Here is a 17,461-nt window from a genome sequence, read left to right as displayed (position 1 = left end):
AATTCAGTTAAGTGGTCAGTTATGAGAATGATCTGAACTAGACGTGAGATGGAACGCCACAGTAGTACCATCTAAAAATCTCCTCCAGGAAGGAGTGTCCACCAGTTGAATTCATTTAAAAGTAAAGTGATTGTGTGTGGGTGGGTGGCTAATGGATGGCTGATGCAGCCTTGGCTATGTGTACGTGCCTGGCTAGGAGTGCCTGGAGGCAGACGGCTATTCTTGCCGCAGTGCTTCATCATGCTTTACTGCTGTGCTGTTCCTTCCCAGTCGGCAGGTTATTGATGGAACACCGGTAAACGTGTGCCGACTCCCAGACGGCGTATCAATGAACAAACTACTTGATCAGCCCCCGCCCGCCCTCCCTGGCATAATGGGGAGCCGCAACATGTCCTGCAGTATTGTCACGTTTCTCAGCCTCTTCATGTGGGTCTTTACACTGCTTTGAAAAAGTGCCGGCTCCAAAACATACAGTCGGGTCAAAATGCTGAGGCAGCAGTACAATGCACCATTGCATGCGGAGTCATTTTTGTTGGTTGGTTTTGAACTGGTGTAAGACAATGTAGCCTAATTGAGTGACGAAAGACCCCCAACGTACCAGCCTGTCATGAGGACCACCTCCCCTCTCCTCATTAGATTTCATGGTGTGTTTTGGCACTGAAACCTTGTTTCACTGTAGAAAATAAACACTTATTGGATGTCTGGTCTTTCCTAAATGTTGATCAAAATGACTGATAAGACCATGGAAACTTAGCAACTGATTAGATGTTGAATCTACTTAATTACTTGCTAATACATGAACACTGGATGACGACAATGAGCCTATCTGCCGATAAGCACTTACTAATATCAGGGGTGACTTACAGTTCTATGAAAAAGTATTTTCCCCCTTTCTAATTTTCTCTACTTTTGCATATTTGTGATACTGAATGTAATCAGATCTTCAACCAAAACCTAATATTAGAAAAAGGGAACATAAGTGAACAAATAACACAACAATTACATATTTATTTCATAAACAAAGTTATGCAAAACCCAATTCCCCTGTGTGAAAAAGTAATTGCCCCCTTACACTCAATAACTGGTTGTGCCACCTTTAGCTGCAATGACGCCAACCAAATGCTTCCTGTAGTTGTTGATCAGTCTGTCACGTCGCTGTGGAGGAATTTTGAACCACTCTTCCATGCAGAACTGCTTTAACTCAGTGACGTGTGGGTTTTCAAGCATGAACTGCTCGTTTCAAGTCCTGCCACAACATCTCAATTGGGATTAGGTCTAGACTTTGACTAGGCCATTCCAAAACTTCCAATTTGTTGCTTTTTAGCAATTTTCATGTAGACTTGATTGTGTGTTTTGGATCATTGTCTTGCTGCATGACCCAGCTACGCTTCAGCTCACAGACGGATGGTCTGACATTCTTCTGTAGAATTCTCTGATACAGAGCAGAATTCATGGTTCCTTCTATTAAGGCAAGTCGTCCAGGTCCTGAGGCAGCAAAGCATCCCCAAACCATCACACCACCACCACCATGCTTGACCTTTGGTATGATGTTCTTACTGTGGAATGCAGAGTTGGTTTTCGGCAGGCATTACTGGAACCATGTCGTCCAAAAAGTTATACTTTTTAATCATCTGTCCATAGAACGTTCTTCCAAGAGTCTTGATGATCATCCAGGTGCTTTTTGGCAAACTTGAGTCAACTTTTTGGACGAGATGGGTCCCATTATGCCTGGCAAAAACTAAACACTGGTTGGAGTCATTTGGTTGGAGTCATTGCAGCTAAAGGTGGCACAACCAGTTATTGAGTGTAAGTGGGCAATTACTTTTTCACACAGGGGAATTGGGTGTTGCATAACATTGTTTATGAAATAAATATGTAATTGTTGTTATTTGTTCACTTATGTTCCCTTTATCTAATATTAGGTTTTGGTTGAAGATCTGATAACATTCAGTATCACAAATATGCAAAAGTAGAGAAAATTAGAAAGGGGGCAAATACTTTTTCATAGCACTGTATATTTTGTGTCTTGAGTGACTTTGTGAATGAGCAATGTAAACAGGCAGTGATAAGAAGTGACTATGTGTTGTAGGGGGAATTCACAGTCACTAGAGGAGTCACCTTGCAGCTAGATTGCGCTGAAGTTCACCAGGCTAGCCCTAGCACAAGGTCTCCTGTTATCATGTTCTGCTGCTTCTCATGTAGTTGTTTAATTTCATCCCTCTTTGCTGCCTGCTGACCAGGCTCCATCCTTCTGCCAGGATTAGATTAGAACTCTTGATAGGAGTCTCTGGTCAGGGCTGTTTTCATCAACGCTGGCCTAATGGGAAAGCTAATGGGTGCTCACTGCTCAGAGCCTCTGATGAAGATGCCAACCGCGGCCTTCTTCTTACCCAATCAGGTGGCACCCTCGTGGTGGGCATGGGATGAGTGCCAGTTCCCAGTACTGATGGGCAGTGTGTGAGATGGGAAGATACTTTGGTCTCTTGTCCTGCAGCTCATTATCCTCAGGCAGCAGAAATGTTCAATGTCTTTTGAAAGTCAAGTTGAAACTCACCAGGAAACTGTATTCACAGATGGTGCTCTTTCCCTCGCTCTTTCATTCCATCATTGTCTCTGTCTCTCACATGGAAGGCTTATTAAATGAACTAGGTTGCTCTCTGATTCTGAATATGCTCTTGTAACTACAGGAGATATTTTTCATATAAACAGTAACAGTCAAAGGTTTGGACACTCCTACTCATTCAAGGGTTTTTCTTTATTTTTACTATTTTCTACATTGTAGAATAATACTGAAGACATCAAAACGATGAAATAACATACATTGCTCAAAAAAATAAAGGGAACACTAAAATAAAACATCCTAGATCTGAATGAATGAAATAATCTTATTAAATACTTTTTTCTTTACATAGTTGAATGTGCTGACAACAAAATCACACAAATTATCAATGGAAATCAAATTTATCAACCCATGGAGGTCTGGATTTGGAGTCACACTCAAAATTAAAGTGGAAAACCACACTACAGGCTGATCCAACTTTGATGTAATGTCCTTAAAACAAGTCAAAATGAGGCTCAGTAGTGTGTGTGTGGCCTCCACGTGCCTGTATGACCTCCCTACAACGCCTGGGAATGATCCTGATGAGGTGGCGGATGGTCTCCTGAGGGATCTCCGCCCAGACCTGGACTAAAGCATCCGCCAACTCCTGGACAGTCTGTGGTGTAACGTGGGGTTGGTGGATGGAGCGAGACATGATGTCCCAGATGTGCTCAATTGGATTCAGGTCTGGGGAACGGGCGGGCCAGTCCATAGCATCAATGCCTTCCTCTTGCAGGAACTGCTGACACACTCCAGCCACATGAGGTCTAGCATTGTCTTGCATTAGGAGGAACCCAGGGCCAACCGCACCAGCATATGGTCTCACAAGGGGTCTGAGGATCTCATCTCGGTACCTAATGGCAGTCAGGCTACCTCTGGCGAGCACATGGAGGGCTGGGCGGCCCCCCAAAGAAATGCCACCCCACACCATGACTGACCCACCGCCAAACCGGTCATGCTGGAGGATGTTGCAGGCAGCAGAACGTTCTCCAGACTCTGTCACGTCTGTCACATGTGCTCAGTGTGAACCTGCTTTCATCTGTGAAGAGCACAGGGCGCCAGTGGCGAATTTGCCAATCTTGGTGTTCTCTGGCAAATGCCAAACGCGCTGCACGGTGTTGGGCTGTAAGCACAACCCCCACCTGTGGACGTCGGGCCCTCATACCACCCTCATGGAGTCTGTTTCTGACCGTTTGAGCAGACACATGCACATTTGTGGCCTGCTGGAGGTCATTTTGCAGGGCTCTGGCAGTGCTCCTCCTGCTCCTCCTTGCACAAAGGCGGAGGTAGCGGTCCTGCTGCTGGGTTGTTGCCCTCCTACGGCCTCCTCCACGTCTCCTGATGTACTGGTCTGTCTCCTGGTAGCGCCTCCATGCTCTGGACACTACGCTGACAGACACAGCAAACCTTCTTGCCACAGCTCGCATTGATGTGCCATCCTGGATGAGCTGCACTACCTGAGCCACTTGTGTGGGTTGTAGACTCCATCTCATGCTACCACTAGATTGAAAGCACCGCCAGCATTCAAAAGTGACCAAAACATCAGCCAGGAAGCATAGGAACTGAGATGTGGTCTGTGGTCACCACCTGCAGAACCACTCCTTTATTGGGGGTGTCTTGCTAATTGCCTATAATTTCCACCTGTTGTCTATTCCATTTGCACAACAGCATGTGAAATGTATTGTCAATCAGTGTTGCTTCCTAAGTGGACAGTTTGATTTCACAGAAGTGTGATTGACTTGGAGTTACATTGTGTTGTTTAAGTGTTCCCTTAATTTTTTTGAGCAGTGTATATGGAATCATGTAGTAACCAAAAAAGTGTTAAACAAATCAAAATATATTTTATATTTTAGACTCTTCAAAGTAGCCACCCTTTGCCTTGATGACAGTTTTGCACACTCTTGTCATTCTCGCAACCAGCTTCATGAGGAATTATTTTCCAACCGGCTTGAAGGAATTCCCACATATGCTGAGCACTTGTTGGCTGCTTTTCCTTCACTCTACAGTCCAACTCATCCCAAACCATCTCAATTGGGTTGAGGTCGGGTGATTGTGGAGGCCAGGTCATCTGTGCAGCACTCCATCATTCTCCTTGGTCAAATAGCTTACACAGCCTGGAGGTGTGTTTTGGGTCATTGTCCAGTTGAAAAACAAATGATAGTCCCACTAAGTGCAAACCAGATGGGATGGCGTATCGCTGCAGAATGCTGTGGTAGCCATGCTGGTTAAGTGTGCCTTGAATTCTAAATAAATTACAGACAGTGTCACCAGCAAAGCACCATCACACCTCCTCCTCCATGCTTCACGGTGGTAACCACACATGCGGAGATCATCCGTTCACCTACTCTGCGTCTCACAAAGACATGGCGGTTGGAACCAAAAATCTCAAATTTGGACTCATCAGCCCAAAGGACAGATTTCCACCGGTCTAATGTCCATTGCTCGTGTTTCTTGGACCAAGCAAGCGTCTTCTTATTGGTGACCTTTAGTAATGGTTTCTTTGCAGCAATTCGACCATGAAGGCCTGATTCACGCAGTCTACTCTGAACAGTTGATGTTGAGATGTTTCTGTTACTTGAACTCTGAAGCATTTATTTGAGCTGCAATTCTGAGGCTGGTAACACTAATGACCTTATCCTCTGCAGCAGAGGTAACTCTGGGTCTTCCTTCCTTGTGGCAGTCCTCATGAGAGCCAGTTTCATAATAGCGTTTGATGGTTTTTGTGACTGCACCTGAAGAAACGTTCAAAGTTCTTTAAATTTTCTGGATTGACTGACCAAATGCATTAAGAAGGAAATCAATTCCAAAAATTAACTTTTAAGAAGGCACACCTGTTCATTGAAATGCATTCCAGGTCTGTAATTTTTATCATAGGTACACTTCAACTGTGAGAGACGGAATCTAAAACAAAAATCCAGAAAACCACATTGTATGATTTTTAAGTAATTCATTTGCATTTTATTGCATGACATAAGTATTTGATCACCTACCAACCAGTAAGAATTCCGGCTCTCACAGACCTGTTAGTTTTTCTTTAAGAAGCCCTCCTGTCCTCCACTCATTACCTGTATTAACTGCACCTGTTTGAACTTGTTACCTGTATGAAAGACACCTGTCCACACACTCAATCAAACAAACTCCAACCTCTCCACAATGGCCAAGACCAGAGAGCTGTGTAAGGACATCAGGGATAAAATTGTAGACCTGCACAAGGCTGGGATGGGCTACAGGACAATAGGCAAGCAGCTTGGTGAGAAGGCAACAACTGTTGGCGCAATTATTAGAAAATGGAAGAAGTTCAAGATGACGGTCAATCACCCTTGGTCTGGGGCTACATGCAAGATCTCACCTCGTGGGGCATCAATGATCATGAGGAAGGTGAGTGATCAGCCCAGAACTACACGGCAGGACCTGGTCAATTACCTAAAGAGAGCTGGGACCACAGTCTCAAAGAAAACCATTAGTAACACACTAAGCCATCATGGATTAAAATCCTGCAGCGCACGCAAGTTCCCCTGCTCAAGCCAGCGCATGCCCAGCCCCGTCTGAAGTTTGCCAATGACCATCTGGATGATCCAGAGGAGGAATGGGAGAAGGTCATGTGGTCTGATGAGACAAAAATATAGCTTTTTGGTCTAAACTCCACTCGCCGTGTTTGGAGGAAGAAGAAGGATGAGTACAACCCCAAGAACACCATCCCAACTGTGAAGCATGGAGGTGGAAACATCATTCTTTGGGGATGCTTTTCTGCAAAGGGGACAGGACGACTGCACCGTATTGAGGGGAGGATGGATGGGGCCATGTATCGCGAGATCTTGGCCAACAACCTCCTTCCCTCAGTAAGAGCATTGAAGATGGGTCGTGGCTGGGTCTTCCAGCATGACAACGACCCGAAACACACAGCCAGGGCAACTAAGGAATGGCTCCGTAAGAAGCATCTCAAGGTCCTGGAGTGGCCTAGCCAGTCTCCAGACCTGAACCCAATAGAAAATCTTTGGAGGGAGCTGAAAGTCCGTATTGCCCAGCGACAGCCCCGGAACCTGAAGGATCTGGAGAAGGTCTGTATGGAGGAGTGGGCCAAAATCCCTGCTGCAGTGTGTGCAAACCTGGTCAAGACCTACAGGAAACGTATGATCTCTGTAATTGCAAACAAAGGTTTCTGTACCAAATATTAAGTTCTGCTTTTCTGATGTATCAAATACTTATGTCATGCAATAAAATGCAAATGAATTACTTAAAAATCATACAATGTGATTTTCTGGATTTTTATTTTAGATTCCGTCTCTCACAGTTGAAGTGTATCTATGATAAAAATCACAGACCTCTACATGCTTTGTAAGTAGGAAAACCTGCAAAATCGGCAGTGTATCAAATACTTGTTCTCCCCACTGTACATACATACATACATACATACATGCATGCATGCATACATACATACATACATACATACATACATACATACATACATACATACATACATACATACATACATACATACATACCATCATACATACATACAGCTAAAAAATTAAGAGACCACTGCGAATCTTTCTTAAATCAGCATCTCTACATGTATGACATCCATTCCAGTGTCTGTTGAATTCCAACACAGGCACACCTCATTCTACTGAATTAGGTACTGATTAGGTGATCACCTGAACCAAATCTTATTTAACGAGGAGAAGTATAAAAACCACTGCTGTGGTCATCACTATCCTCTTGCAATAGGACCAGCTGGATGGCAAAAACAGTGCTAATAGTACCTCAAAAGTAATATTAATCAAAAAATAACTATGGACCATGCCAAAAGAGTTGAAAAGGAATGTTTTGAGTGAGGAAAAGAAGGGTTCAATTCTGGCTTTACTGGCAGAGGGATACAGTGAGCGTCAGGTTGCTTCCGTCCTTAAAATGTCATTGGGGACAACAAAGCTACAGACCGGCAGAGGGCGAAAACGAGATTCTACTGAACGGGATGACAGCCAACTCATTCGAATGTCACTCAACAACCGTAGGATGACATCAAGTGACCTACAAAAAGAATGGCAAACAGCAGCTGGGGTGAAGTGCACGGCGAGGACGGTTCAAAACAGGCTCCCAGGGGCAGGGCTGAAGTCATGCAAAGCTAGAAAAAAAGCCCTTCATCAATGAGAAGCAAAGAAGAGCCAGGCTGAGGTTTGCAAAATACTTGGACAGTAGAGGACTGGAGTAAGGTCATTTTCTCTGATGAGTCCAATTTTCAGCTTTGCCCAACACCTGGTCGTCTAGTGGTTAGACGGAGACCTGGAGAGGCCTACAAGCCACAGTGTCTCGCACCCACTGTGAAAATTGGTGGAGGATCGGTGATGATCTGGGGGTGCTTCAGCAAGGCTGGAATGGGGCAGATGTGTCTTTGTGAAGGACACATTAATCAAGCCACGTACAAGGTTGTCCTGGAAGAGAACTTGCTTCCTTTTGCTCTGACATTGTTCCCCAACTCTGAGGATTGGTTTTTCCAGCAGGACAATGCGCCATGCCACACAGCCAGGTCAATCAAGGTGGGGATGGAGGTCCACCAGATCAAGACCCTGTCATGGCCAGCCCAATCTCCAGACCTGAACCCCATTGAAAACTTCTGGAATGTGATCAAGAGGAAGATTTGTTGCTAGGAGTAGCATAAAGTCACCCAACATCAATGTGAAAGACTGGTGGAGAGCATGCCAAGACGTATGAAAGCTGTGTTAAAACATTAGTATTGTGTTGTTTAAAAATGAACATGAACTTATTTTCTTTGCATTATTCGAGGTCTTTTTAGTTATTTTGACCAGTTGTCATTTTCTGCAAATAAATGCTCTAAATGGCAATACTTTTATTTGGAATTTGGGAGAAAATAATGTTAATTTTACCCAAACACATACCTATAAATAGGAAATCCAGAGAAACTGATAATTTTGCAGTTGTCTCTTAATTTTCTCCAGAGCTGTATGTGTGTGTATACAGTGAGGGGAAAAAAAAGAATTTGATCCCCTGCCGATTTTGTACGTTTGCCCATTGACAAAGAAATGATCAGTCTATAATTTTAATGGTAGGTTTATTTGAACAGTGAGAGACAGAATAACAACAAAAAATTCCAGAAAAAAACGCATGTCAAAAATGTTATAAATTGATTTGCATTTGAATGAGGGAAATAAGTATTTGACCCCTCTGCAAAACATGACTTAGTACTTGGTGGCAAAACCCTTGTTGGCTATCACAGAGGTCAGACGTTTCTTGTAGTTGGCCACCAGGTTTGAACACATCGCAGGAGGGATTTTGTCCCACTTCTCTTTGCAGATCTTCTCCAAGTCATTAAGGTTTCGAGGCTGACGTTTGGCAACTCGAACCTTCAGCTCCCTCCACATATTTTCTATGGGATTAAGGTCTGGAGACTGGCTAGGCCACTCCAGGACCTTAATGTGCTTCTTCTTGAGCCACTCCTTTGCTGCCTTGGCCATGTGTTTTGGGTCAATGTCATGCTGGAATACCCATTTTCAATGCCCTGGCTGAGGGAAGGAGGTTCTCACCCAAGATTTGACGGTACATGGCCCCATCCATCGTCCCTTTGATGCGGTGAAGTTGTCCTGTCCCCTTAGCAGAAAAACACCCCCAAAGCATAATGTTTCCAGCTCCATGTTTGACGGTGGGGATGGTGTTTTTGGGGTCATAGGCAGCATTCCTCCTCCTCCAAAGACGTTGAGTTGATGCCAAAGAGCTCCATTTATGGTCTCATCTGACCACAACACTTTCACCCAGTTCTCCTCTGAATCATTCAGATATTCATTGGCAAACTTCAGACGGGCATGTATATGTGCTTTCTTGAGCAGGGGGACCTTGCGTGCTCTGCAGGATTTCAGTCGTTCACGGTGTAGTGTGTTACCAATTGTTTTCTTGGTGACTATGGTCCCAGCTGCCTTGAGATAATTGACAAGATCCTCCCGTTTATTTCTGGGCTGATTCCTCACCGTTCTCATGATCATTGCAACTCCACAAGGTGAGATCTTGCATGGAGCCCCAGGCCGAGGGAGATTGACAGTTCTTTTGTGTTTCTTCCATTTGCGAATAATCGCACCAACTGTTGTCACCTTCTCACCAAGCTGCTTGGCGATGGTCTTGTAGCCCATTCCAGCCTTGTGTAGGTCTACAATCTTGTCCCTGACATCCTTGGAGAGCTCTTTGGTCTTGGCCATGGTGGAGAGTTTGGAATCGGATTGATTGCTTCTGTGGACAGGTGTCTTTTATACAGATAACAAGCTGAGATTAGGAGCACTCCCTTTAAGAGTGTGCTCCTAATCTCAGCTTGTTACCTGTATAAAATACACCTGGGAGACAGAAATCTTTCTGATTGAGAGGGGGTCAAATACTTATTTCCCTCATTAAAATGCAAATCAATTTATAACATTTTTTACATGCGTTTTTCTGGATTTATTTGTTGTTATTCTGTCTCTCACTGTTCAAATAAACCTACCATTAAAATTATAGACTGATCATTTCTTTGTCAGTGGGCAAATGTACAAAATCAGCAGGGGATCAAATACTTTTTTCCCTCACTGTGTGTGTGTGTGTGTGTATATATATATATATATATATATATATATATCTCACATACACTACTGTTCAAAAGTTTGGGATCACGTAGAAATGTCCATGTTTTTGAAAGAAATGCACTTTTTCTTTTGTCCATTTTTTAAAAATAACATCAAATTGATCAGAAATACAGTGTAGACATTGTAAATGTTGCATATGGCTGTTGTAGCTGGAAACTGCTTTTTTTATTTATTTTTACAAATGGAATATCTGCATAGGCGTACAGAGGCCCATTATCAGCAACAATCAGTCCTGTGTTCCAATGGCGTGTTGTGTTTGCTAATCCAAGTTTTTATAGTTTTAAAAGGCTAATTGATAATTAGAACCCCCTTTTGCAATTATGTTAGCACAGCTGAAAACTGTGCTGATTAAAGAAGCAATAAAACTGGCCTTCTTTAGACTAGTTGAGTATCTGGAGCATCAGCAATTGTGGGTTCGATTACAGGCTCAAAATGTCCAGAAACAAATAACTTTCTTCTGAAACACCAGTCTCAACGTCAACAATGAAGAGGTGACTCCGGGATGCTGACCTTCTAGGCAGAGTTGCAAAGAAAAAGCCATATCTCAGACTGGCCAATAAAAATAAAAGATGGGCAAAAGAACACAGACACTGGACTTTTTCTTTGCATCTCTGCCTAGAAGGTCAGCATCCCGGAGTCGCCTCTTCACTGTTGACGTTGAGACTGGTGTTTTGCGGGTACTATTTAATGAAGCTGCCAGTTGAGGACCTGTGAGGTGTCTGTTTCTGAAACTAGACACTCTAATGTATTTGTCCTCTTGCTCAGTTGTGCACCGGGGCCTCCCACTCCTCTTTCTATTCTGGTTAGAGCCAGTTTGCGCTGTTCTGTGAAGGGAGTAGTACACAGCGTTGTATGAGATCTTCAGTTTCTTGGCAATTTCTCGCATGGAATAGCCTTAATTTCTCAGAACAAGAATAGACTGACAAGTTTCAGAATACAGTTATTTGTTTCTGGCCATTTTGAGCCTGTAATCGAACCCACAATTGCTGATGCTCCAGATACTCAACTAGTCTCAAGAAGGCCAGTTTTATTGCTTCTTTAATCAGCACAAGAGTTTTCAGCTGTGCTAACATAATTGCAAAAGGGTTTTCTAATGATCAATTAGCCTTTTAAAATTATGAACTTGGATTAGCAAACACAACGTGCCATTGGAACACAAGACTGATGGTTGCTGATAATGGGCCCATGTAGATATTCCATTAAAAATCAGCAGTTTCCAGCTACAATAGCCATTTACAACATTAACAATGTCTACAATGTATTTCGGATCAATTTGAGGTTATTTTAATGGACAAAAAAATTGCTTTTCTTTTGAAAACAAGGACATTTCTAAGTGACCCCAAACTTTTGAACGGTAGTGTGTATATATATATATATATATATATATATATATATATATTTAATTTTTTTACAGTGGAAGATGTAAATAGTGTATCCTCAGTGCACTACATGCTTAAAATTGGTGCATGCTTCACGTGTACTCTGTGAGGAATGTTCCTCCTTGGTATTACCATGGAAGGTGACTGGATGTTTTGGAAACTTGCGATTTGAAGCTATCCCCTTAGTGCTTAAGTATTTTCATAGTAGAACATTACACACACTTGAGCAGGGTTGGAGCAGAGTTGTGAATTAAATTCAGGAGTAAACTACAAAGCCTGGGAAATGGCTTACCATGCAGTAACACCACTATGATTGCACCATACACACAGCAACACTACCCACATAAAGCATCAGATTACATGCAGTAAGTAGTTACCGGACACTTGTCTGTGCCACTGGCTCTGACGTCAGTCATCCCGTCGGTCAAACGGCATTGCGTTTAGCAAGTCAATGTGCCGCTGTGGGGTAAACATTGCCCCCATTGTTGCCATGAGAACAAAAGCAGCAGTGATGCAATGTGAGGAGGGGGAGGAGGAAGGGGCACTGTAGCCCATCGCCATGTCCCCCTGCCCTAACCGCGTGTCACATGATCGCTTCAGACGCGATGAGACAACAGCAAGTATTGTTGTGGTCATATAGTATGATGTACAGTCCAAGATTTAAATACTCTTTTGATGCTTGCGCATGCACAACTACACAAACTCTAACATGTAACATGTACTGTACATCAGACACGTTGATTGAATATGATGACATAAATGGTATTGATCTGTTTTCAACATCTTTCCCATTGTGAACACGCCAGCCATCTATGACACTGCTGCTAGTCGCATACCCTCTCTAAACCCATTCCCTGTTTGTTTTGTTGTGGTTGTAGGTACGGGCAGCGGGTCTTTGTCCCACGCCATCCTGCGCACCATCGCGCCCACGGGCCACCTGCACACTGTGGAGTTCCACCAGCAGCGTGCTGAGAAGGCGGAGGAGGAGTTCAGGGAGCACCGCGTAGGCCACCTGGTCACCGTCCGTAACCAGGATGTCTGCAAGGAGGGCTTTGGAGTGACGGGGGTGGCAGACGCTGTCTTCCTGGACATCCCCTCTCCCTGGGAGGCCGTCCAACATGCCAAGAACGCCATGAAGAGGCAGGGTAAGAAACCGGTGTGTGTGCGAGTGTGGAGAAACAGCCAAAAACTTGGTCCCAATAACATGACATTGGCCTGTCCACTCTGAAATCCCAGCAAGCCTTTGTTCCCTGGCTGTGTAGTGCAGTGCACTCTTCCATATTGGATATTGATCTGGGTCAGCAGAGCGCTCATTAAATGTGTCCTTAGCTCGCGTGTGTTCCTCCCTGTTTGTTTCTTCCTTGTCACACGGACGCAGAATAAAGTGACCTGGTTAAAGAGCATGCAGTGTTCTCCGTGGAGACCAGGGCCTATGGTGCAGTGGGGGCAAGCCTGGGCAAGTTGGTGGCTTAGTTGGGTGGTCAGTCTCTGTGCGAGCGTGTGTGTGTGTTCGTGGGCTAAAGGTGGGACATGAGTAGAATACATCACAGGGCTATTATTCACATAACCCTAGCCTAGTACAGTTACTTACTTTGGATCACTGGTTTATAAACCGCTTTGTAAAAGATGGAGTTGATTTTTATAATCCTGAGGCGCATAAACCGATAATCTTATTAAACGGAAGCCTCAATAAGAAATGGAATGTGGGACATGGACTAGCAACAATGCAAAGAGACTCCAGCACCCTTTCGTACATTCTCTCCCCCAGTAGATGTTTCAGTCCTCCCTTTTATGGTTTCACGTCTGCATATTTCTCTTTAGCTATCCGACTTCCCCTTACACGCACAGCCAGATATCTGGATATAGAATCAGTCCCATGACCATACAGGGTTATGTGCTGTAGGGAGAGGTTGCATCAGTCTCCTTTAGGCAAGGCACAATTTATTTCCCTATTTTACATTCATAGAGACTGGAGTCCCCATCTTTCTCTCTCTCTCGTTCACTCTCTCTCTCGTTCACTCTCTCTCGTTCACTCCTCTAGAGGACTGAACACTATGGAGCTGTGTCTCTGTGCTTCAGCTGAGGGCATCCAGCAGTTCACCAGTCAATTATACCGCCCCTGTGAGCTTCACATGCTCCTGCGCAGTGCTTGTGTAACCACTAATAATAAAAGTGCATTCCATATGTTTTCCTTTCCCTGCTTCAGATTTGGTCATGCTATCTGAGAACCAGGGTAAGGGGCAGAATGTGGAGCATGGGGCAATGGAGAAGGGCTTTATTTAAAAAAAAAAAAATCACTCATTCTTTAAAAAAATTGGCCAGTTGCCTGCCCCTTTTATTTAGAGAAGCTGTGCTCCGAAGACCCTGTATCCTGGCACGGACTGCCCTGCCCCCCCCCTCTCCTGGTTGCCAGGAGACATGGGGGCTGTGTTTAGAGCTGCCTAGCGAGAGAAAGGCTGCCATTATTTGTCAATGGAACGTCCGCTATCTGAGAGATCCCACATTTCCAAGACTAGACATTGACTTTTGTAAGGGCTCGTCTAATATCTTACACACACACACACTCCAAAGTAGAAGAAAAGTATGTGTGCTTGGCACTTACTAGTAACTGTCTGCTTGTGTTGCTTGTTGGACTTGTAAGGCTAAAAGCCACCTCACTTTGTTCCTACACTGTTAAATCTACAATCAAGTCTTCTCACAGTGAGACCTGGGCTTCTGTAATAGGCGTGTGATTTAGGCTGCATGCTTAACTCACTCTCCAGGTTAATGGAGATATCTTGGCAAGCTGCTCTCATCCCCTGCTGTGGGGCTTGTATTTAGCAGAGGTAGAGGGAGATCCTTTGCAGTTTGCACACATTCTTGGATGTTAGTTAATGATGTGTGTAGGCTGTTTCTCTGGATACATTATCCCAGTGGAAACGCATGCATAGTCTTGTGTGTTTGTGATTCTACTCATGTATTCGTACACACTGCCTCGGCTCTTTCAGTTCTGTGAAGTTCAACACTGGTCCTGTCACTGATTCCTTGTCACCATAAAACACACACACATTCTTCTCCCTGGAGCCTGAGTGTTGCACGTCCAGGTTTTGGCCAGAGAGGAGGAGGTGGTGATCCTGGGTTAAGTGGATCTGCTGTGATCCTGGTAAACTACACTCATGAGTGGCAGACCTGTCCCTCTCTCTCCCACTGCACTTGTCCTGCTCCAACCCCTTTAATCCATCTGTCCTTACACAACCCTCTGTTAAACTGATTAGGCCTGGGCCTGGAAACACAGCACACACACACAACGTCCCTATTTGAAGCTGAGGAGACAATTGGCCCAAGCGTGTTTGTGTTACTGACCTCTGCCTTGGTCAATATGCACGGCTGTCTGGCCCCAGATATAGTTTGAACAATAGCTTTCACACACTCCCTGGATCAGTGTTGTCAACAGCCTGATCACCACTAGCTCCACCTCTTCTGCTTCTCTCAATCAACATTTCCACTGGTCAACAAGGGTGATCACCATAGCAATTACAATGCCTCTTGAGCAACCGGTGAAAAATTGCCATGTGTTCTTCTATTACTTAATACTGGATTTTAAAATGGTTGACTTGCTTCTGTGTTCAACATAACACACAAGAACAATGAAATGTTTATGGTGGGGTCAATATCGCGTTAAACTCTTGTGGGCAGACTACGTAAACATAAATGGGTCGTTCCATCAATTCGGTGCCTTTTGAGAAGTGTAACTTTGTAAAAAAAAAAATAGATTGTTTGATTTCATCTAATTTTAACATTCTGTCATAAGAGCATATGTTCAATTCCATAAAAAACACGCTTTCCCATCTAAAGAGGTTAAATAAATAAAAAATATTATAGTAAGTGCCTATTTAAAGATGCACTATGCAGAAATCGCGCCGCCATTTCCTGGTTGCTAAAATTCTAATAGTTAGCCTAATTTCAGTTTGTGACAAAATAAGCAAGTACAGTGTAGAGAATCATTGTACCATCTAAACCGCTGTGAAATATATTTTCCATAACCAAAAATATTGTATTTTCAGCTGTTTGAAGCTGGTGTACAAAACCGAAAGTAAAAGCCGCAAAAACGTAAGCACGGGAAGCATAGAAATATGTCAACATAGACTTGCTTTCAATAAGAATGGCATCTATTTGTAAGTCGCTCTGGATAAGAGCGTCTGCTAAATGACGTAAATGTAAATATATATAAATCATATTTGAATGTGAATTAGGTCAGGTCGCCCAAAAAGTTACATATTGCACGGTGCTTGGGTTTTTTGTCACTGGTTATTTGGACAAGGCCCGATTTTCACAGGTGTATAACATCTTTATAATGTTGGAAGGGGGGGAGGCATTTGGCCCATAGGCTGGCCCATAACTTGCAGACAGAGGGTGGAGCTCCTCGTTACGATTCTGCTCCTCATTCTAGCATCTTTACCTCTTCTCTTCTCTTAACGCGTGTGGACCCAGAACTTAATCGAACAGCTGACCAATTATGCAAGACTTTAGTTGTGAGTTAAACGAGATTACATTGTTGTGGATGGATATAAAAAAATTAATAAATGGCTTTGTAAATCTCATTAAAAAAATTATCCCAGCATTGGAATCCAAGTCAGGAGCCGAGTCTGTTTCTGGTCTCTAAACCTGTTTTCTGAATCTCTTAAACGTAGCTAGAGGATTCTCCAAAATCTCCATTAGGGATGAATATACCAAACTCTGGATGTTTACATAGAAATTGCCTAGAAGCAAAGCATGTGAGATTCAAACAGAATAATTGACTAATTCTTGTTGGCTTTTTCTACCCTTATTTACCCTCTGTCACCATCCTGTAATCCCCCTGTCTCATCCACTCTCTCTCGCTCTCTCTCTGCAGGGGGACGTTTGTGCTCCTTCTCCCCATGTATTGAGCAGGTGCAGAAGACGTGTGCGGCACTGGCTGATGAGGGTTTCGAGGAGATCAGCACTCTGGAGGTTCTGCTGAAGGTGCATGACGTACGCACCATCACGCTCCCCCTACCAGACTTTGGTCCTGACCGGCCCCTGGAGACCCCCACCGACACCCCAGTCCCTAGCAACACCTCTGTTCTCTGTAAGACAACCACGCCCCCCAGGGAGATGGCAGGGCACACAGGCTACCTCACCTTTGCCACCAAACCCCGGGTGTAGAGGACTGACTGCTGGAGGTTGTAGAGACTGTTGGTCTAGGAGGCTATGTCAGGGGAGCTCCAAAAGGTCTAAATGCAGTGCTGATGACTTGGGACCTAACCTGACCCGGGTGGAAAACCTCTGCTCACAGACTGATTTACTGGATTTTCCCCTTCCTCTTCCCTGCACAGCTAAAACTCTACATTTCAGTTGACAGCTGACTTCCTCTTCGAGAGAGACGTGATTGAGAAATTGCTGCTGTTTTAGTCTCTTTCCAATGTCTTCCGTAGACTTGGATGAACGCGTGCATACACACACACACACACATGCTCAAACACTCTCACAGAGGGAGGGAAGAGAAAGCTAAATGGGATTTTGTTAATAGGCAGCTGATTGCTGAGGGTCTCTACACAGGGCTGTGGAGAGCTGTCTGAGAGGTTCGCTCTTAGTCTGTCATGTACAATCACTCTTATCATGCCACCGATATCTTCTTGCATCATTCAGGATTGAAATAATAGTACCTTATTTCCCATTGATGGTTAAAATAATCTCCCATTACTACCCAGTTTCTCTCTTCAGTTTGTTTCGAGGACATGGCCTTTTTTGTGTGAAATTGTTATATTTGTTTTGCACTTTGTGTTTAGGAGAATTTGTATTTTTTCTCAGCCTTGTTACAGCATCTCCCCTCAGCAAAATAAACCTTACCATCCTTCCTACTG

The 17,461-nt window shown here is 44.0% G+C and overlaps 1 protein-coding gene across 2 annotated transcripts in view; it reads left to right on the top strand.

Moving 5' to 3' along the window:
* The window catches only part of LOC311145847 (tRNA (adenine(58)-N(1))-methyltransferase catalytic subunit TRMT61A-like), a 19,355-nt gene extending 1,894 nt beyond the window's left edge, over positions 1 to 17,461 (top strand). For both annotated transcript variants that reach the window (XM_084182183.1, XM_084182182.1), the window contains exons 3-4: positions 12,476 to 12,742; positions 16,471 to 17,461. In XM_084182183.1, the coding sequence (XP_084038309.1) occupies positions 12,476 to 12,742; positions 16,471 to 16,763 (560 nt within the window). In that variant the 3' untranslated portion in view covers positions 16,764 to 17,461. The remainder of the gene's footprint in view (positions 1 to 12,475; positions 12,743 to 16,470) is intronic.

The sequence above is a fragment of the Coregonus lavaretus genome, assembly GCF_964263955.1.
Source record: "Coregonus lavaretus genome assembly, chromosome: 18".
NCBI classification, from domain to species: Eukaryota; Metazoa; Chordata; class Actinopteri; order Salmoniformes; family Salmonidae; genus Coregonus; species Coregonus lavaretus.
Note: the sequence above shows the minus strand (reverse complement) of the source record. Positions and strands in the feature narration are given on the sequence as shown.